Below are 20,411 nucleotides of genomic sequence, written 5' to 3'. Positions count from 1 at the left end.
TGTTGTAAAACGTTTTAACTGCTTGACGCAGCCATTCCTCCATTTCGCTGCTTCCAAACATACATTTCAACATGTTGACACGGCGCAGAATGATGCTGCCATCTTATTGTACAAACGCTCCTGCTGTGTTTTGTGTCACATCCACGCTACAATGCACCGGAACCAAAAAAAAAAAGAAAAAAAAAAAAGAAAAGAAAGGACAAGCTCTCATTCGGAACAAAGAATGACATCGCCGGCAGAAGTGATGCGCAGCATCTGACACGTCTCCAAACATTAAGAGGACCGTTTGTTTTGTCCATGATCAATTCTTTTAATTCTGCACAAATTAGGGATGCACGATAATTATTGGCAATTAGACCAATTTGACAACATACAGATGATAAAGAAATCCGCTAATTATCGACCAATTTGAAGACAAGCCACGTTGGTCCTTCTGTTGTGGTTGTTGGCTCAAGTTGTGCCCAACTCCTCAACCCCTCCCGTCTCCTATGGTCGTGTCGCATATTTGTGACATCACAATGCGTGCGACCTCGTGTTCACGGAACATGCATCATGGAGATACGGCAAACGTTACCCTTGCAGTTTTTTTTTTTTGTTACATTTTAAAAACATGACTTTTGTTTCAGCAAACTCAAAATGAGTTACTAGTTGTCTTTGAAACAGGGATATCAATACAATTCATGGTGCTTTACACGTTTCAATGTATTTGTACAAATTAGACTCATTGGACGTTAAAGTACATTTGTGTTGCAAACAATTATCGGTACTTTCTGAATAGATTTATCAGTATTGGTCGAAAAGAGCATTATCGTGCATCCCTAGCACAAAAATACAAAAATCTTGGGACACATTTCCTTGACAATAACATGACCATGCATTAGTCCTTCCATTTTGACTAAACCACAATATCTTATGAGAATATATATTTGCAGCTTGGCAATACTGAAGTCTTTTTTTTTTTTTTTTTTTTCCAATTGAATTCAAGCTGGTTAACGGACATGAGAAGCATATGTTATTTCGATGTGAGCCTGGTTAAATACTTCCATTGTTTCCTATATAAGGGCCAAAGACTTGAAATTAATACAGGGCCTTCCTAAACGGGCAATTGTTTTTTGTTTGTTTTTTGTCCCCACACAGACGCAACACAACAGACGTCCCGTACAATGGTCTTTTCTGTCATTTACATAGAAATGGTGCCATCAATATGGGGCATACACATCTTTGAAAAAGTGTTAAGAACTGACCTTGCACTGAAAGTGTTCATGCTCTTTAATGTCTGGTCACAAAACGGGCTAAACATTACAAATATATATTATTTCCCATTTAGTTCAACCTTTTTTTGTTTTGTTTTTTTTCCGAACGCCATATGAAAACGACTATTGACGGGAACTAGTGCAACCTGGAGGAGGCCTGGTCTTTGTGACAAGGCAGGCACAGAGTAAAATAGACCAAAAAAAAAAAATGAACTCCGGGGTGACTCCAGAGCAATGGCAGATATAGTAAGGCCATTTTGAAGAATTACAGGAAAAAAAAAAAAAACAACAGTAGCAGACGGTTTCACTTGCTACCCACCCTGAACACGACACAGTCGGGGGAGCAAAGCAAGACTGTCTTTTTTTCTTCTTCCTCATGTGTCCAATGTGCCAGCCTCCCCCACATCCGTGGTGAGGAAGGGCCACTCTTCTCTGTTCAAGTGTGTTCAGTTTGGGTGGAAATCCAAAAGAGTGGGTATCCTCACAAGTCTTTTTTGTTTTTTTTGTTTCCCCTCTGTAGAGCCAACCAGTCCTGGGCCGTCACGACTGTTTTAGACGCTTGCGGGGAGGGCCGAAGGGCGGGCAGTGCGCCTCGGCCAGGGCGCGGAAGGCCTCGGCCACCAAGTGAGGGTGCGACTGGATCATCGACTTCCAGCCCGCCGTCTCCATGACGTCGGTAGCGTGGCTGCGAAGACAAAACGCACTCGGCTTAATGCACATTAAACATCCATCAACAGAAATGGCACGCGGAAGCGAATCAAGCTTGTGGCTCCAAATGAATTTCTTTTTTTCTCTTCAAACAAACAAAAAATATATCTTCAAGCCAGTTAATACCACGCCTGGTTAAAGTTTACTGTTAAATTACACACATTTTGTATTTTAATAACCACTTAGCTTAGCCTTTTAGCCTGCTAACAATGCTAACGCTACATAGCATCTATGTTGTGGCGCTTCAAGCAACAGATTGAACACAAATGGCCCACTAACAGATGTATATAAGTCCAATTCATCATCATCATCATCATCATCATCATTATTATTATTATTATTATTATACTTCTCAGTCATATTATTGGTCCTCTCCAAATAACTAATATTAAAGCTGATGCATCATATAACTATCAATAGCAACTATACTATCAAATAATAATAAAATTAAACAATAAAAATATAATAAAAATAATAACGAAATAAATGAAAACCAAAAAAAATAAATAAAAACAAGAAAAAAATTAATAAATAGCAACTGATACTGCAATACATTGTATAAAAAACATACACCGTATTTCATTTTTACCAATACAAAGTAATATTATGGAGTGCTATTTTTCCTCATTATAATACACATTTTTGTAAACTATTCATCCACCTGTATGTAATTAACTATTTTATACAAGAAAGCTTGCCGATTATTCCTCACCCACCTTAAAACTTTATTAAATTATCTTCCATTATCATGAATTTCAATATGATTGAAGATGATAAATGTTAAATATGTATTTTTTATTATTATTATTTTTTTAAGAAAAGTTTTAATTGATTATGTGCAATAAATCAGTTGCACATTTAACGAGATTACGAAATAAATAAGACTAAAAATGTATTTGAAAAAAATAATAATTTGGACAAATTAATAAGCAATGGCTTCAACCTGTCAGCCCTTCTTTCATTTGTTGTTGATGTTGCAAATGATGTGACCGGTGAAAGCTGTTGGAATAATGTCCGAAAGGAGAACAAAAAATAACATTTCAAGTAGTGGTAACTGATGCAACACAATTATTAATCATTGGATTTTCCCACTTTTCTCCAAAAGGCAGCTCTCTGGTCTCTCTGGTCACTCAGCACCAAAAACAAGCACCATCTCATGTTTAAGCAATCAATCTAAAAGGCAACGCCTGAGAGCAACCAGACACACCCATGCGTCACGTGTTCCAATACTTCTGCTCACTTGAAAAGTGGGTGGCTTCAAAAGTTTATGGATGCCAAGATATATGGAGCATTCAAGGAAAACACGCCGAATATTCATTGCAACGGCCAACTTGGCGACCGCCATGCGCCCATAACAAAACGGGAGAAAAGGCTCCATTTGCAGGGTTTTTCCTCCAGGTACGAGTCTATTAATAACTTGGACACAATGATACGCCGCCTCAAAGTGAAAAGGCAAATAGTGCGCCATCCGCCAGGGCTAAAACAATGAATTCTAATGCATCTGCGAGGGGCCCAGATAAGACCGTGTTATTCATCTTGTGTCACATATCAGCTAATTACATACTTGCTATTCCAGTTCTTTCCATCTTTACAGCCCAGCTGTCTGAGGACACTGCACCTATGGCAAGGAGATAAAAAGGTAAGCATTCAGGGATGGTAAACAGAAATGGCAGCAGAAATTCATCACGCAAGTTTTTTTTTCCCCTCCGCCCTTCTCCTTCTTCTTTCTAGAGATACTTGCCTGTTGATAAAATCTATGGCTTGTGCTTTGAGCTGCTCGGCGCTGTGCAAGTCTGCCAGGATGAGGGTGTCGGCCACGTTCTCCACCGAGAGGCTGTTGCACAGAGACTCTTCACACATGACTTTTAGACGCTCCAGAGCGTACTGCAAGCACACGGAGAGCAAGCGCTTGACCATGGTATGCAAACTGCAGCTTTTGGTTAGTATTGCCAAACGGAACAATATCCCTTTTAAGTCATGACAACAGAGGATGCAGTGAGCAAAAAATAATGGCGAGGAAGGAAACACGGCAGTGTGGAGACATCTGGCCAAAAGAGAATAGGGAGTCGATCCAACCCTTGCAGTTGTTTGTTACTTATTCAGAGATACTGCTGTTAATAATTGTTTTTTTTTATCTTATTTTTTTTTCAGTTATTTTTTATTTTTTACACTTTTGATTATATCATTATATATACCAGGGATGCACAACTGGCGGACTCCACACTGCCCCCGACCACACTGAGTGGCCCCTTGATTAATTTGGAAAGCATTTATTTATTCAGACAATTTCTTTCTGCATTATTTTTTATTTTATTTAAAAAAAAATCTAAAGCAAACACTGATAAACATTCAAAATAATGCTAAAAAAATGGGGGTAAAATCTTGATTTTTAATATTATTATTATTATTATTATTATTATTATTGAAATCTTTAATTATCATCTTCCATCACTAAATGGCAGAATGTCTTAGTTGGGCGTACACTGCCCTATCCTCATAACTACCAGCAATTCAAATCTGTCCTCTGTAGTGGACATTTTTAAACCTCAATATCTCCCACCCAGTGCATATGATTTGAATTAATTCCCTTGTGCTCTATAGAGGACATTCAGAGCTCTCCAATGACAACAAATGTGCAGGGGTGGGGCTTTGCTACCTTTGTTTGCATCATAAAAGAAAATGGCTTCCCTCAGTGTTAAGCAATATTTTAGGGAAGAGGAAAAGTAAGTGAATCACACTTTTTATTGAACAAATTTAGGCCTTAAATGTTAACATGTTTTCTATAAGACTCTTAAGAACACAAAGTATTGTTTGAATTATTTTAACTGTATTTTAGCCAGGCAATTAAGTTTTTCAAAAAACGTCCTCTGTAGTGGACACATCATAGCTTAAAAATAAAAACTTTTTTTTTTCCACAAAAAAATATTTTGCAGTATTCCAGTTGCTTCACAAAGATTGGGGAATATCAAAATAAACATGATTGGACAATATTTTTTTTTCCTGGCCTAATTTTTTGCCTATTTGAAAAAAAAACATGCAGGACAAATATAGGACCTCAATAATAAAATTTTGAGAGTTGATTTTGCACTGGGGGGTTAAAAAACATTATGGGTGGTTGTTGGGTTAAGATCTTTTACACGTGCATTGAGAGTTGTATTATGAAAAATGAAATATTATAAGCACGTATTTTGTCCAACTAAAAAGGCACTTTGTCACACATCTCTAAATGCTTTGTGGTGTAGAGACTTTTCATAACCATTGGTCAAGCGTATACCGCTCACCCGTATTCTTGTTCGAAATTGCAGGTAATAATATTCATAAACAGGAGAGAGCCAAAAAGAAAGGGAATAAAAATAACACTTTTTGTGTCTCGCACGTTTGCAAGTGTCAATTGTTGTTGTGCTTACTTTGTCTGCAGCTGCCAGCAGGTTGTTTGCCATCTTCTCCAGATTCGGGGCCTTCCCTGTGTAGATGAAGCCCATCATTTCCTTGAAGACGTCGGGGTCCACGTCGCTTATCTCGACACGGTTCTGCGCGAAGGGGAAAAAAAAAGAAGTTTTTTTTTACAAGAAGACAAAATAAAAATAACATTCTAAATACAGTAATGAGTCACTTTGTACCTTTTTACTCTCTTCCATCTCATGCTCAAACATGGCATTGAAGACGGGCGACCTTGCTGTGAAAAACAGATCCAAGAGTGATAAATATAACAGCAGTCAACAAAAACCTTCTTTACTCGTGTACAGCACTTGTCAATGTGTTAAATCAGAGGTAGTGCTTCATCGTCAATATTCCCACCCCCCCACCTGACCACAGCAGCTGCTGCCACCGTGTCGAATAGACACAAGCTGGAATAGTCAGGTGGATTAGCGGAAGCAGGCTGCTTCAAACCTGCCAGGAGGTACAGACCCTTGCTAGCCTTTCAAGGTGCTTACGGCTCTGTGAGCGAGACCATTCACAAGAGGCATGACATGTCTCACAAAGGCCATTTTCAGCACTTCTCTGTCATGGCTGCTTGTTAAATGCCCTCACACCCACATTTACAACACCTGATAAATCGTGCCTCTCTAATGGATTCGTCTTCAAATCAATGTACAGCAATCACTCACATTAAAACCCGCATTCCTGACGCTGACTTCATAACAGGCAAGTTCTAAAACGGTTTGGGCCAAAAGCGTTGCAGAGTGCTAACTAAAGTCCTTGATACCTGCCAGGATGGATTTGTGGGCTTTGAACTTCTGCCCTCCCACATACAGGCTGCAGTCCGTGAAGCGTGAACACTCCCAAAGGTTCCCCAGGTCGTCAGACAGCTGAGGCTCGGGTACTTTCAGCATGTTCATGTTGGACTGGCCGGAAATGTTCACAGAGTCCTGGACAACACTGACCTGCTCGCAAGACACAAAAAGCACGGTCAGAAAAAGGAAGGCTTGTGAAAGGCAAACGAGCGTTCTGGCAGACATGATTGCAATTAAAACACACCAGCACAGTCATTCCAAAGTCTTTTTTTTGTTTTTGTTTTATTTTCAACAAATCCAAAAATATCTTCAAACAAAACCGCAGATAAACATTCAATGCTTTCTATGAGAAGTTGAGGGTAAATGTGAAAACCAATCCTAAGATAAAAATGGGAAAATAACGAAAATATAAAAGTATTGAAAAAAATGCACATTTAGGGGTGCAGAATTGAAAATATGCAGTTTAATGTATAGTTTAATGTTGTAATTCACCATTCACCACTAGATGGCAGATATGGCTTCATTGCACTTGCACCAGCTAAGAACTGCCCCAAGACAAACACATCAGAGTGTGCAGTTATTTTGTCGTTTGCGTCAGGATAGTTGATATTTCATACATGCGTTGAGAAATAAATGCATTATGTAAAATGAAATATAAAAAGACCACATATTTTGTCCATACAGTATCCAAAAAGGCATTTTCTTGATACATCAGGTTCGGAAGTGATGGTGGGCCCCCCATGGAGCACTAATGACAAATTGTGGCTGCCCATCACTGATTTAGAATCTCAGCCTTGCATTGTTGTAGTCATTTTCAAAAGTTGTTTTTTTTTTTCTTGCTGTGGCCATTTTCAGAACAGATTAATCATGAAAACCGACATGACAATCCATTTTAAAATTACTAAGGAATAAAATAAGTTTATAGTGAAAAAAAAAGAAAGTCCTCTAAATTGTAATAGAATGGTGAGTTGGCTAAAGATCCCCCCACACTCAACTAGCCATAAACAACAAAACGCTTCCTTTTCCAAGGAATTAGAGTGGCTCACGTTTTACAATTACCTCGCAGAAAAGGGTAAGTTTGTCATCAGGCAGAAGTCCGTTGGCTTCATCCAGGAGGAAATCTCGTCTGATGAACTTTTTAAAGCCCCAGTCTTTGCCTTGGACAAACCTGTAGGCTCTTTGGCTTTCTGCGACAAAAAGGAAAGCATGTTTAACACGTTTCCAAGTTGCAGTATGACATGCACGTGATGATGTCACGGGCGTGCGCATTTACCCATCGCTTTCGTCTCCTCTCGTTTAGCATTCAACAAGGAAAACTTGAATTTTGCTCTGACTTCACCTTTCAGACAACCAACAAGAAGTAAATACAATGACAGATAATCGTTGCTTTCATCATCAAGTCCCTTTGGGTTGACTCGCAGACACCTGTTAAGGAAACGGAATCCATCAGAAAGTTCAAAACCGAGTCAAGCGCTATCCACTACTTTTGTCCAAACAAGCCTTCAGGAATGAGCCGACTGACTAATTATCATGCAGATACTAAAGAATAAATGTAATTGGTGAAAATGAGTCACTAACCACTTCATCTTGTCGTTAGGGCCAGAGGAGAAGGTTGAGCTTTTCAGTACCTCCCCCATTTCTTCTCTACAAAAGCTAAAGTTGTTTATGGTCCACATGTAGGAAAACTTGACAACCTTGACCTTGGCGCCAAAAGAAGAAACAAAAAGTGTTTAGGTCGTATAAAGGATTCCACAGTGACATGATGTCTGATTACATTACAAGCTATCGGAAAAATGAAGACATGGCTTTGGTGAGGAGAAGAGAAAGCGAAGTGTTGATTGCTCAAACCTGTGTGCAACACCAGCTCTCTGCCACAGGTCCACTTGACATCTCCCCAGGAGGAGGGGGGGTGGGAACCCGTGACATCACCACTTTGGAGGGAGCACTCGTGTCTCTAAAGCACTTGGCTATGCAAAAAAAAAAAATGGTGCTTTATGGTAGGGGCAGAAACGGATTTTCACGTCATCAAAAACCAAGGCAGCTACTTATGTCGGTGCAACAAACACATTCAAATAATAAAATACCTTGTAGGCTGGCTGCCTTCTTTTCTTATTTTTAAGTGTGGTAGAAGCATCCTGCCAACAAACTGCTAGTGAGAATTGCAAGATAAGCAGTGACATAACCAGGCAGACATTTTCTATCAACATGTACGGAGACATGCTGCTGGTTTTCGCAAGTTTCTTCTTGTTTAGTGAACACATGCCGGCTGTCTAAAACCAAATGTTTTGTGAATAAACAAAAACTTTGGACACAACAGTAAGATTTTCAGCAACTAATGAGGCATGGATTTTTCTCCACACAAAACTTACTGCATTACAGTGAATATTTTCCAAGTGAAGAGACTTCCTTTCCATGGATTCCAGGTGTACGTAAAAATATCGAGTCAACAGTACATTGTAATATTAACAAACTCAGATCATCATCAAACTAAAGTAACTAAATCTCTTTTCTTTTGACAGAAAGACAATTAAGAATATGTTGGCGTGGCTCTCAACAACGGTTCCATTTTCTCGTGTGGGTCCCATTGGAAAATTAATTGAAGGATCATTTGTTACAGTGTATATTTTGTGACTTACTGCTGTGATACCTTCAACACAGGACTGATCTAACAGGTTGTCTGGCTTAGTATGCAGCAGACAATCAAACATAGTGGTAAGAATAGTAATAGCCAACCCCAGTGAATGCAAACACAAATTTGCTAGTTAGAATTTGTGGTATATTGTACATAAAAATGCACAGGAGTCAAATTTACAATCGTGAACTAAAGGCTCACCTCTTAGCAGTTTGAAGAATGTAAAAGGTGGTATAGGTCTAGTTTTTCACAGGATACTTCATGGTCCCAACTTCATGTTCCAGCCTACAAGGAAAACAGAGAGTGCTTGGAAATCACCCATCATCTGTAATTGGGCAGAGCTTTCAAAACAGGAGTACATCTGCATGTCACTACTTTTTAGTAAGAGAAACTGCCTTCTAAAAACAAATGCTGTGAAACCAATAGTTATCTTTAACTTGCGCTCGTTTAAGTTGACGCTGTGATTACCCTGCATAATAAATTGCTGTGTCATTTAGTTGTGTTAAATAAATGTGAAAAGTATAATCACTAACCTGGGTAGGCTTGTTTGTATTGAACGAAGAAATATTTTGCCAACATAACTCCATAAGTTATTTAAGATATTGGGCGGTCAACAGCTATTCGTTTATTTATTTCACTTAACATTACATCAGGTGTCAACGTCGTTTTCGATCAATATTATCCCATTATTATTAACGCCCTCAAAACCACGACATCTCATTTCGAAAAAAAAAAAAAAAGAGACCGTTATCAACATTAAATCATATAAAAACGACCAAGTCTACCAACTAGCGCGATCGTACTGAATCCAAACTAACATTTAAGTTTTCACTTGTCAGCGTAATGTTGCATTCTCGTTAGCCTTCGACCGCAAATGCGGCTAACAACATTCGGCTAGCTTGACACAAACATTTAATGACACATTTGTCTTCACGTAAACACGTCCACATGTATATCGAGATCGTTGTCGCGCAGCAAACCAACTAAGGAACCGGGTCCAAAATTGACTGCGGTTATCCTGAAATAGTGTAAAACAAAGGGCCTATGCAGGTCTCTCAACGAATGCTAGCCGAGCGAGCTAACGAAAGCTCTCACGTTTCGGTCCAATATGCTTGCTGGGAAAACAACGTCGGCTAACTAGCAGCTAGCCCAAGCTAACATGTACATCGACTGCCAAAAAAGTTGGAAAATTCATCGTGACGGCGTACCTTTCAATTTCATACTTCCGTATGTATCGAGTAAGGTATGTCGCTTAGTGTCACAGGCGCTCCTGTCACCATCCGTCACTTTGGACTCTTTTTTTTTTTTTTTTTTTGTGAGACTCTTCACAAGGTTTCTTTGTCTAATTTATATCTGGGCTAGCTTACTGTGTCTGCCTGATCCGGTTGGTAGCAGCAGGCTAAGCGGTGTCTACTGCGCACGCGCGATTTTAGAGCCTGCCAAACATGTCAACATACTAACAACATTATTTATTATTGTTAATTTCAAATCATTTACAAAAATTACATATATAACTAACCAGCAAGTCCAACATTTCCTGTGCAACTTGACCATACAAAAAAAATAAAAAATCGAACCACAAATTATGAGTTAATTACAACAGCACAAACTATTGACATGTATGGTTGGTACACAGAAAACAAACAAACAAAAAAACATATCATGGGTTCGATTCCGTACCTTGGTGTATATAGTGAAGGGTGCTTATATGTTTTTTTCCAGGTTGTCCTCTCTCAATACGTGTTGTCCACATTGACTGCACGTTTCTCCAAGACTGGATTTGAAAAGAAGAATTTTGTAAGCTGATATTCAGTTGTTAAAACTAGAGACCAGATGCCATTGAAATTGTCAAATCACAGGACAAGTGTCACTGTCCTAAAATCACTGCATTTCCAAAAATAAATAAAGCATAAGGTGTGGTGCTTGTAGAAAATTCTCCCATGTAACTAATGATTGTTGACTATTGAGTGTTTCGGGGCGGTTGTTTTTGGAGTGACGTACTTCCACAAACTTAAATGTAATGTGATAGACCCTCCTTCCCTTCGGCGCCACAAACACTTCAATGAAGAATTAATTACCCAGTTTAGCGCAGGGCTTTGTATTAAATAAGAGTAAATGTCCCCAAAGCAGATGTGTGGCCAGGAAACAGGTGAGTTGGACCAAATTTAGTCATCATCCCACGTCTCATATGGGCTTTCAATAAATCCAAATTGTCGCCAATACATTTCCGTAAACCTCCTCCATCCTTCGGCCGTTAGTGCTTAATTAAATAGCGGTGATTTCGCCCACTAACTTTCTTTATGTATGCTGTGTCTATACAGCCAGCCATGTTTTCTGCCTCTCGGCCATCGCGCATGCGCTAAAAATGTCAACAAAGGATCCTACAAACAAGGTGCACATATGCTACCCTCAGTAAAGTTATTGACATAGCATCGTGTACAGTCAAAACGATTCGTAGGCTTTTTTTTTCAAGATATTTTGATCAATGTTATTTTTCTATTTTAATTTCTAGTATTTTCTTGACATGACTGAGCATGGCTAGAAAATGTCTACACTGCACTTTCAAACAACCATCGCGGCATGCAAAGTGCTTTACATGGAGTAAAAATCAGTTCTGTAATCAAGACAAGTAAAACAAAATGAGACACAAAATAAATTAATGTCACAACTAGGTAAGTAAATAGGTTTTTAAAAAATGAAATTAATAAAATGAATTACAAATTAAGTAGATATGTATGTATTTGGTCTCTCAATGAGAAAGCCACAACCAATTGACTAATGCAAACAACACAATGTGACTGATACCATAAAAAATGCACAAACTCTGATGTCTTTTGTCTCATTTCTACATTGCTGGACAGAAAGGGAGCATGACCAAGCCATAAAAGGACAAAATACATCATGTTACAAAAGTTCAGTAATTAATTCTGTGTGTCAATAGTAAGATCATCATTTCAGCTGCTCAAACTGAAATTGTGGCGTGGGAAGTAACAATTTGGAATGCCGACTCCTTTATGTAGTACAATGTAGAATTAAAATACACTTCAACCTGTGATGATTGTTCATTGTCAGTTGAAATAGTGAGTTTTTTTGTTTTTATTATATTGCACAATACTGGTCTGATTGCACCACTGTTATGATTGAACTACACCAACTACTGGACATGTGCTGGGTTGTGATGAGGACAGGGAAGCGCAAATTGCTTGACTCACCTCGGGCACTGCCAACCCAGGCTATACCATTTAATAATCACTATGATTTGCAAACAAAAATTGCACCCTTCCTATCAGCAGGGTCCCACTGAAGTGGAATTCTTAATCTTGGTTTATTTCATAAGTCTTGAGTGTCCTTGATTGTTCTGGATAGGATGTTTGGCACCTTGGAAGTGACAGCATGAGCAGCATGGACATCCCTGCTGTTAAATCTCACATGTGAACAAATACTGTAAACAGTGAATGAAAGACCTGTAGTGTGGAAAAAAAAAAAAAAAAAAAAAGAGACCATATGACCATATGAAATTTGAGGCATCCCACAGGCACAGTGAAAGGTTAGCACTTACGCAGCATCAGCAGCAACAGTGTCTAGCTGCAAGCTTGAGAAGGTTAACCAGATAAAACAATGATTCTTTACTGACCTAAATTATCAGAACTGACCTACATTTACAACTTCAATTCAAATATGTGTTCTTGGTGGAACTGCGTTCAGTATGTGCATCTGGATGTTAGATTTTCCATATGCCATACATCCATTCCAACCTCTCCTAAAAACCAAATAATTTTTTTTTGTAATGTGTATTGTCAAAAAAATATAGACGAGACATGAAAGTGGGACGCAGGAAAACACGAAAATCCAAACAAAAGTAAACAAAAACATTGATCATGACTTTGAGAAAAATAGCAATTCATTCATCATGATTAATTCATTGCAACTCCTCCTGGTGTGTGCACCGTGGCCACCAGGGTGCAGTATAATAGACTACAGCCATGGTACAGCCCAAAACGAAGAAGATTTTTACATTAAGAATTTTTAGGCTTTATACGATTTTGGAGCCGATCAGCGAGATTAAAAAATAAAATAAATCGATTTTTCTGTCCTCTGCTTGGTTGGTCAGAGCAGAACAAATTCAACTCGCCAAACACGTCGGTAGCACTGCACACAATCAAACATTACATTCAATAATCAGCATCACTGGCCAGTATGACGTATTTAATTAAAACCTTGATGTTTTTGTCATGTTATTAGATAAATATTGATTTTTAAATCCGCCTTATTTATGTCAGTGGCACAGTTAAGTCTTGTTATATTGCATTTTTTGTAAAGTATTGATGCTTTGTATAATTGCAACATGGTAGTGGCGGTATTAAGCGGCGCATTAAGTCAGGTAAGTCCCCAATGAAGGTAACAAATACACGGCCGTCACTTTATTTTATACTGGCTGCAACATCCTGTACCCCTTCACGGTGTAATAAGCTCTAGTCTAATATAAGAACTGTAGCAAAAATTCAGAGAAGAACCAGTACTTCCTACTTGTGGTATCATAGCGTTATTATATGGTGTACTGGTAGTCATGTAGCACCCTTGTTTGTTTTTTGTTTTTTCTAGGGTTCATTCAGACCTGTCATCATCGTTTCTGACTTGTGCTCTGTGTACCTAGACAGTCTAATATTCATTCATGGTGCTTACATTAAATTAAGGCCCCAAACGTAAGAATACCATTCCGGGTATGAACTGCGATCCTCTTGTTCCCTCACATGACCACCATGCCTCTTATTAACTCATTCACTCCCAGCCATTTCCACAGAAGCAATCCCGTTCGCTCCCGGCTGGTTTACTGAACTTTGACTGATTTTGCAAGGCCCACAGAATATTGTGTTCAATTGCTACAAAAGCATGGAACCTATCAAAAGAAAGATTAAAGTCTCTTATTTCATCAGGAAAAAAAAAAAAAGTATGTTTCTATCTCTTTCCGTTTTGCAGCAATTAGCATTAGAAGAGAGCTACGTTTCATCAGTTTTCACAAATCTATTTAAAAAGTAAATTTAGCTTTTTTCTCTGCATGGCCCTGGTTGATCTCCTTTGCTCTTCTGCCACCTTCTGGCCGTTTGTGTAATAACTACCATTTCTGCAGCCGTTCTTTGCAGTTGAGAGGCTGCATCAAAGCCTTCTGTATGCTCTCGGATAAGAAAAAACAAAAAAAACGTCTTTTGGACACTTAGAACATAAAAAAAAACAAAAAACGTGTTTACACGTTATTGGGAGCAAATGAGTTAATTGTCAAGGTTTAGAATCTTCTCTTATTCTTGATTGAACTAAGGACTCAAGTGGAACGTGTCAGAGCACGGAGCGGTTCGTTCATCGTCTTTATTGCGTGTGTTCGCTTTTTGTATGAAACGGGTCAAGGAAACGCTTGATGTGAGAGATGAAAACCGCAACCGTTGTTAATTCTCAGCCAGCCTTCGAATTGTCTTTCCGTGGGCCTCTCTGATGTTTCCCGTCTATAGCAAACACAAAAGCGGCTCGGGTTAAGCCATTCACTGAGACAAGACTCTATAATGGCTCCCTGTAGGCCTGTGATAACTAATTCCCCTTTCAGATGGATGGACACAATTCTGTAGAATGAGCGATAAAAGTTTGCTATGCTCCAAATCAGTCGACATTCATACGCGCCCGCCTTGAATGTTTGTACAGTATAACGAAGATAAACCCCTGCAAAACTGCGAAAAAAAACAAAACAATTTGATCTTGCACATTTTGATATGGAAGCTCCTATCAGGTATCATAGGGATGATTCATTGACCTGTCTTGAAGTGGAGGGGCTGGAAGATAAGACTACTAGACAAGAAGATACAGGGATCCTTATCAGGGATTTGAATCTCTTTAATTTAAGGGCAAGGAGACTTTACTGCATATGTCAGCAGGCAAAATGCAGGAAGGCTCAAGATCGTATTTTGAATGCTTTTAATATCATCTATAAGGTACAGCTGGGCACCTCACACACCTTTTAAAATCTGGAGGGGGTGGGAAAAAAAATTTCTTATTACGTTTGATACATTTGATACCAGAGGGAATAACTCTATGACCACAGTGGTGACATGGAATCTATTTTAGTCTAATTAGAGGACCTTCAAATAGTATTAATGTTCTTCCTGGCAAGAATTCAATGGCCTATAGTGATGAAGACAGATCGAGACGGAAGTTATAAGGTAGGAGAAAAAGGCCACAGTGACAAGATGAGGCCCGTTGACCTTATCAGAACTTGGTCATCGTGAGGTTGAGAGCAAAATTGAGTGTGACATATAGTCTAACTGCTTCTCTCCAGGCTTTTGGAAATGAAGTCATAACAGTGAACAAAGAAGTCATCTGAAAAGATTCCAATTAAGGCTGATTTGGATCTAAGCCATAAAATATATGGTAATGGCCAAATATGAAAAGAAAGGATTACAGAAGACATGGAAAAAAAAAAAAAAATCAAATGTATTGCGCCATACTTTATCCTCACAGGACATTTGGTAACTTGATGTGACACATTTTATTCAACCTAAGTAAGAATCATCAATGCTAATTTGTACCTAAGTAAATCCATATTACGAACGCCTGTCAACCACTAGTTCAAAAATAAATCTCTGCCGACGTAATTACAGTGCACGGCAGCTTGTTCGGCGCATTCATTGCAATTCAGATCTATGGCGAGGCTGTCATTTGCACTGCTATGACATTGAAATTCAAAAACGTGATTTCATGTAGCTTTTTGTCTGATCTAAGGGCCTAAAGTATTTCCTCTCCTTAATTATTTAAATGGAAACAGTAGAAAAATGGGTAACAAAATAAAATCCAAGCTGAAGATAGTCGCCATTTGCCATTACTTATTTATTTTGTAGATTTAAAAAAAAAATTAAAAAAATTGTAGCCATGTAATGCTAATTTAGCTTGGCAAATACCATCCATCCATCTATTTCATATTCAGTTTTTACCTCTATGAGGGCCTGGACCCTTACCCAACCGATTTTGGGTAGGAGGCATACAGTCACAATTATGGACATACTATATTAAAAATGTACACTCACAGTGGCATCTATGGACCATTTAGAGCAGTGCTGTCCAAACTATGGCCCCCAAGGGGCCATTTGCGGCCCGCCATCTATTTTTCAGCATCCTGCAACACATTTTAAAAATTACATTATACAGTCCATGGAGACTAATACATTCATTTTATATTCTGGAGAGCTTTTCGAGATATGAAAGGATGCAATTTAACTATTTTTACAAGTAAAATGGTAGTATAACAACCAATATTTTTTTTACCCCCTTAAAATTCAGATGGTCTGTGGCGGGCAAACATTCTTAAAAAATATATATAAACTATGCCGATACTCTAAATGGTTCAGGAACAGCTTCAAACTTACTTTGAATGCAACTTTTTTTAAAGCATTTTCAGCAAAATTGCTCGTATGATAAGGGGTTAAAGCAACAACAAACAATTTGCCTTATCACGTTTTTCAATAAAATGTGTTTACTAAGTGACTTTAATATATATAAAATATGCAACTGCTTGATTGACTGATTTTGGTGTTTTTAATAAATTCTTTCGAAAAGTTGTAAGTGGCTCTTGAATCCTTACGAGTTTTCAATTATCTAACTTATAGTTTTTTTTGTTGTTTTTGTTTGTTTGAATGTTTATCTCAAAAAGTCAGAATAAAATATTTGGGTTATTTGACCTTTGTTTTGGTTGAAGGATCAAGTACAAACAAGTAAAATAGTACCGCTAACTGACACTAACAACATATCAAATGCACTCTGATTGGTGTTGCAGTAAACACTCATGCCCCTGTTTGAATAAAATGTGACATGACAATTCAAATTGGCGCGAACAAAATGTGCAATGAGCCAAATATCTCCCGCATCATAATTTTACTCTTTGCTGCAAAATGAACAGTGAAAAGAGAGCAGAAGCTTTTGTCTAATGAAACGCCAAATAGATGAAATTGAACTTGGTTCCGTTTTTTTTTTTCTTCCTTAACTAAGTGATTTCCTTGTTTCCTTTCCAACCAATCTTTTGAGGGTTTGTTTTTTTTCCCCCCACAATGCTGACAGGGCTGATTGTGCAGCACGAAACAGATGCTCTGTTGCCAGCGTGGCCATGGCCAATTATTGCCATTCTTCATAGCTCATCTCCACAGAGCAGTGAGCGAATTTACACACTGGATCCATTATTAATATGCCGCTTGATATGAAAACGAGAGAGCAATTTAACCAAAGACCATCTTCTCAATAGTTTGAGTATGAAATTAAGCATTACACTCTTGAACATTATTATTATTATAAAATATAATAAAAATAAAAGAAGAAACAATGAAGCCAATGTTTTTCTTGCTTGTTGTGAGCACACGCAGTAAAACAATTACAAATCATACCAAGTAAAATAAATAATAGCCCACCCAGCAATCAATTTGCTACACTGCTTATATGTTTAAAGAGATACTTCACTTATTCATTAATATTTTACCTATAATAAATTTGATATTTTCATTATTTTTCATGTCCAGTTAGTACCTTTAAAAACACATTTTGGAACTTGCTGTTGACTGAAAATGACATCACAAGGGCTCAGGTAACCAATCACAGCTCAGCTTGTGAATGTCACATGACCAAACCAAGAAAACAGGTGAACTGTGATTCGTTACCTGAGCCCTTGTGATGTCATTTTCAGTCGACAGCAAGTTGCAAAATGTGTTTTTAAAAGTACTAATTGTACATAAAAAAATAATGAAAGTATCAAATTAATTGTAGACAAAATATTACATTTGTATTGCTATATTGGGCTAAATAAGTAAAGTATCCCTTTAATGTTTGATCAATAATTAAATCAAATATCAAGGTGAAGTCCAAAACCATATCGGATAATGGTTAAGTTAGGTGCCTGGCTATTTTAATAGCCGATATTAACTCATTGACTGCCATTGACGGAAAAAGACGTCAAATAATGCATTTTTGCTGGGCTGGCAGTGAATGTGTTAAACACAATGTGCCAATATATTTTGTGATTATATAGCAGCATCCTTTTTTTCCTTTTTTCTTTTTTAAGGCAAATTTTGCTTAAAAATCCGTCAATTTTGGTTACATCTCATCTTAACTCATTGACTGCCATTGACGGAAAAAGACGTCAAATAAGGCATTTTTGCTGGGCTGGCAGTGAATGTGTTAAAGGCAGGGTCTTCCGTTTTCACTCAGGAAAATGCACTTTATAAATACATGAACTCATTCTCAGTCTACACCTCTGGGCTTCTGTTAATGTGTGGTGGTGATTTTTTCCTAAACTCACTCAAGCTAAGTGAGTGAGTGAGTGAGTGAGTGAGTGAAAAAAAAATCTGTGCGTCAAGTTGCCGTGGGAGTGACATCACAGCCCCATCTAAGACACCCCCCGCTCTCTTGAGTGAATACGGAAGACCGTGCCTTTAACTTATTAGGGTTATCAGAAAAAAATAAAGATTACAAATGAACATGAATCAGTCTACTAGTTGTTCCGTTTCAAGGCTAGCTTATTCAGTGTAACTCTTGGAAATTGTTTTTTCTTTTCTCCTAAAACACTGAGTTGTTAAATTCATGGCATAATGACGCTGCTATGAGCAACAGTACAGCTCTCACCTATTTGTAAACAATGAAGCGCCTGTCATTTTGAAGGGGGTGCAAACAGAGGTAAGAATAAGACATCAGGACTTGACGGCGACACAACTCATTTTCTCATGCGGCGGGCTGATGATAACCTGTCGTTCTTCCGGTCCGCTTCACACCTGCCAGGAGCCGCTTCTTTTTGACAAGCTCCTGTCTTCGCCGGCCTTTCATCTGCACGCCGCACAAAAGAGAGTTTAGAAGTCTTTTATCTGTGCCTGGGGCTACACTTCCTCGTCAAGAGAGAAATTCATCCAATTAAGCCTGTGGTACGACACTTATGAAGCGCTCAAAACAGGAAGGGGTCCAAATGTTTTTCCATATTTCACTCTGCATAATTTGTGAGTCACCGAAAGCTTAAAACTGTACTCTTGAACTCGGTTTGTTGTTTTGCCAATGTGGATCTTGTTTTGTGGTCTAGAGGTGACTATGACGACGAACATAAACGGGGTATCTACTGTTAATTGCGAATAAGAACGACAACGCATCACATTGAAAAATCTCAGTATGAATGCCCATTTTTGTAACGCTCATTTGATGCTGACATATATGATTTTTGAGTGTTTGAAGCTTGAATGGGAAAAAGTTACTTGAAACGCAACCAACTACCCCCACCGTACTTCTCTTGTATTCTCTCCTTGTACACTGCATTTGCAAAGCACATAGCGGTGCAGTGAAGAGATACCCGGCGTGGATGCATTACTGAGAGACTGTCCGTGAGCAATTGCTGATCCCAGGGAGCGATAAAGACAGCCGGGCTTTCTGAAGGCTGGGGGGGGAGAAAAAGTGGTTGGTGAGAGTCATGTATAGCACACAGACTAGGAAGGTCACCAGCTGCCAAGGAAGGGCCAAGATGATCTCCACAATGCCTTCAACGTCTCCTCTTTTTACTGCCATGAACAACATTGGTTGACACGTAGTGGGGGAAAACGTGCGATGGGCTCCAAAAGGAAATAAATAGAAAAATCATGACATTGATCTTGACCTATATATCCATCATTGCGTGTGGAGTGATTGGAAGATAATCCTCCCTATCGCCACTTTTGCATATGGACGTTTTAAGGACATGCTTATCTCTCACTAGGCCAATTTCCCCCACACTCCTTGATAATCAGCATCCAGTGCATTTGCATGTGTGATCAAAAAAAAATAAAAAATACTGAGGGGTTTCAGGACCTTTAAAAGACCTTGTAAGGTGAATTCAGAGATTTGTTTCTAAATAAAAATGGTGAAAAACCTGCAAAGATAAAAGAGAGTTGTGGAGAGAAAATATAAACAACCATTTTTGTTTTCCTGATTATTTTGGGTGTGGCGAAGATGGTGCCCAGTGACTCACTTATCCTGCACGAGATGATCCTCTTCCCCACTATGTAAGAACTTGAGTGACTACGTTTACTTTACAAGCCATCATTATTTGGATTATGGTCTAAATTACGGTTTTTGAACAATTCAGAATAGCTCGGACGGTGTAATTATTACTACCATTGATACAAGAAATTACTTTCAAGTCACTCACCACACTAATAAAGTAGTTTTCCTCCTTGCTCAGAAAGTGCAATGGTGTGCTGTGTCAAACTTTTGCCCATTTTTGTTTATCTCTCCTTGTGTATTTCTTGTGGGTAGCAGTTCTTTGTGTACTCAAAAGACTCAAGAAACTTTTCTTGCAAATTGAGCGTGCGCAAAAGTAAAACCAATCAATCGCCTTAACTCGATATGCGTTTTTAATTACGAAGAATTTGGATTACACATATTTGGCATTTTGCGAGTTTACATGGCTTTTCAAAACCTGAATATGACCAAAATTTAGGTTTTAAAAGTTTTTTTTGACTGCATGTATGTAAACGTACTCACAGTGTTCATTAACACTAACCCTTATTAGTAATTACTAGGCCCAAGACCGCTAGCTCGCAAGCTAGC

The 20,411-nt window shown here is 38.4% G+C and overlaps 2 protein-coding genes and 1 long non-coding RNA gene across 10 annotated transcripts in view; 1 reads left to right on the top strand and 2 right to left on the bottom strand.

Annotated features, from left to right (window-relative positions):
* Positions 1 to 10,218, bottom strand: spopla (speckle type BTB/POZ protein like a). 3 transcript variants are annotated; one of them, XM_077536723.1, is made up of 12 exons: positions 10,037 to 10,218; positions 9,030 to 9,113; positions 8,045 to 8,163; positions 7,775 to 7,896; positions 7,470 to 7,621; positions 7,256 to 7,383; positions 6,169 to 6,346; positions 5,582 to 5,637; positions 5,369 to 5,491; positions 3,703 to 3,845; positions 3,526 to 3,579; positions 1 to 1,938 (listed from the first exon to the last, which is right to left on the bottom strand). In XM_077536723.1, the coding sequence occupies exons 3-12, from the start codon at positions 8,120 to 8,122 to the stop codon at positions 1,794 to 1,796; spliced, it is 1,179 nt and encodes a 392-aa protein (XP_077392849.1). In that variant the 5' UTR covers positions 8,123 to 8,163; positions 9,030 to 9,113; positions 10,037 to 10,218; the 3' UTR covers positions 1 to 1,793. The 3 variants fall into 3 exon arrangements, with proteins under 3 accessions (XP_077392849.1, XP_077392851.1, XP_077392850.1); XM_077536725.1 differs by lacking the exon at positions 10,037 to 10,218 and adding an exon at positions 9,924 to 9,942; XM_077536724.1 differs by lacking the exon at positions 10,037 to 10,218 and adding an exon at positions 9,362 to 9,903.
* LOC144030433 (uncharacterized) lies at positions 3,373 to 5,562 on the top strand. Its single transcript, XR_013287257.1, has 3 exons — positions 3,373 to 3,600; positions 3,693 to 3,879; positions 5,380 to 5,562. It is a non-coding gene; the product is annotated as an uncharacterized LOC144030433 (long non-coding RNA).
* A 293-nt stretch (positions 10,219 to 10,511) lies between the features above and the next one.
* Positions 10,512 to 20,411, bottom strand: part of LOC144030431 (histamine N-methyltransferase A-like) — a 47,123-nt gene continuing 37,223 nt past the window's right edge. For 3 of the 6 annotated variants that reach the window (XM_077536728.1, XM_077536729.1, XM_077536726.1), the window contains 2 exons: positions 15,893 to 15,981; positions 11,693 to 12,292 (listed from right to left, as the gene is read on the bottom strand). In XM_077536728.1, coding sequence (XP_077392854.1) covers positions 15,912 to 15,981 — 70 coding nt within the window. In that variant the 3' untranslated portion in view covers positions 11,693 to 12,292; positions 15,893 to 15,911. Of the gene's footprint in view, positions 10,603 to 11,692; positions 12,293 to 15,892; positions 15,982 to 18,470; positions 18,493 to 18,589; positions 18,669 to 20,411 lie in introns of those variants that run through there. The other 3 variants (XM_077536732.1, XM_077536731.1, XM_077536727.1) reach the window with 3 other exon arrangements.

The sequence above is a fragment of the Festucalex cinctus genome, chromosome 11 (assembly GCF_051991245.1).
Source record: "Festucalex cinctus isolate MCC-2025b chromosome 11, RoL_Fcin_1.0, whole genome shotgun sequence".
Taxonomy (NCBI): Eukaryota; Metazoa; Chordata; class Actinopteri; order Syngnathiformes; family Syngnathidae; genus Festucalex; species Festucalex cinctus.
This window is presented reverse-complemented; position numbering and strand designations above follow the sequence as displayed.

What these genes read in the sequence shown, in the direction of transcription:
- spopla (XM_077536723.1), bottom strand. Translation starts at nt 8,122, where the DNA reads ATGTCACGGGTTCCCACCCCCCCTCCTCCTGGGGAGATGTCAAGTGGA. An exon ending in AACTTACCCTTTTCTGCGAG is followed by an intron (nt 6,347 to 7,255) that starts GTAATTGTAAAA and finishes TCTTGCGAGCAG; the next exon opens with GTCAGTGTTGTCCAGGACTC. An exon ending in CCACAAATCCATCCTGGCAG is followed by an intron (nt 5,638 to 6,168) that starts GTATCAAGGACT and finishes TGTTTTTCACAG; the next exon opens with CAAGGTCGCCCGTCTTCAAT.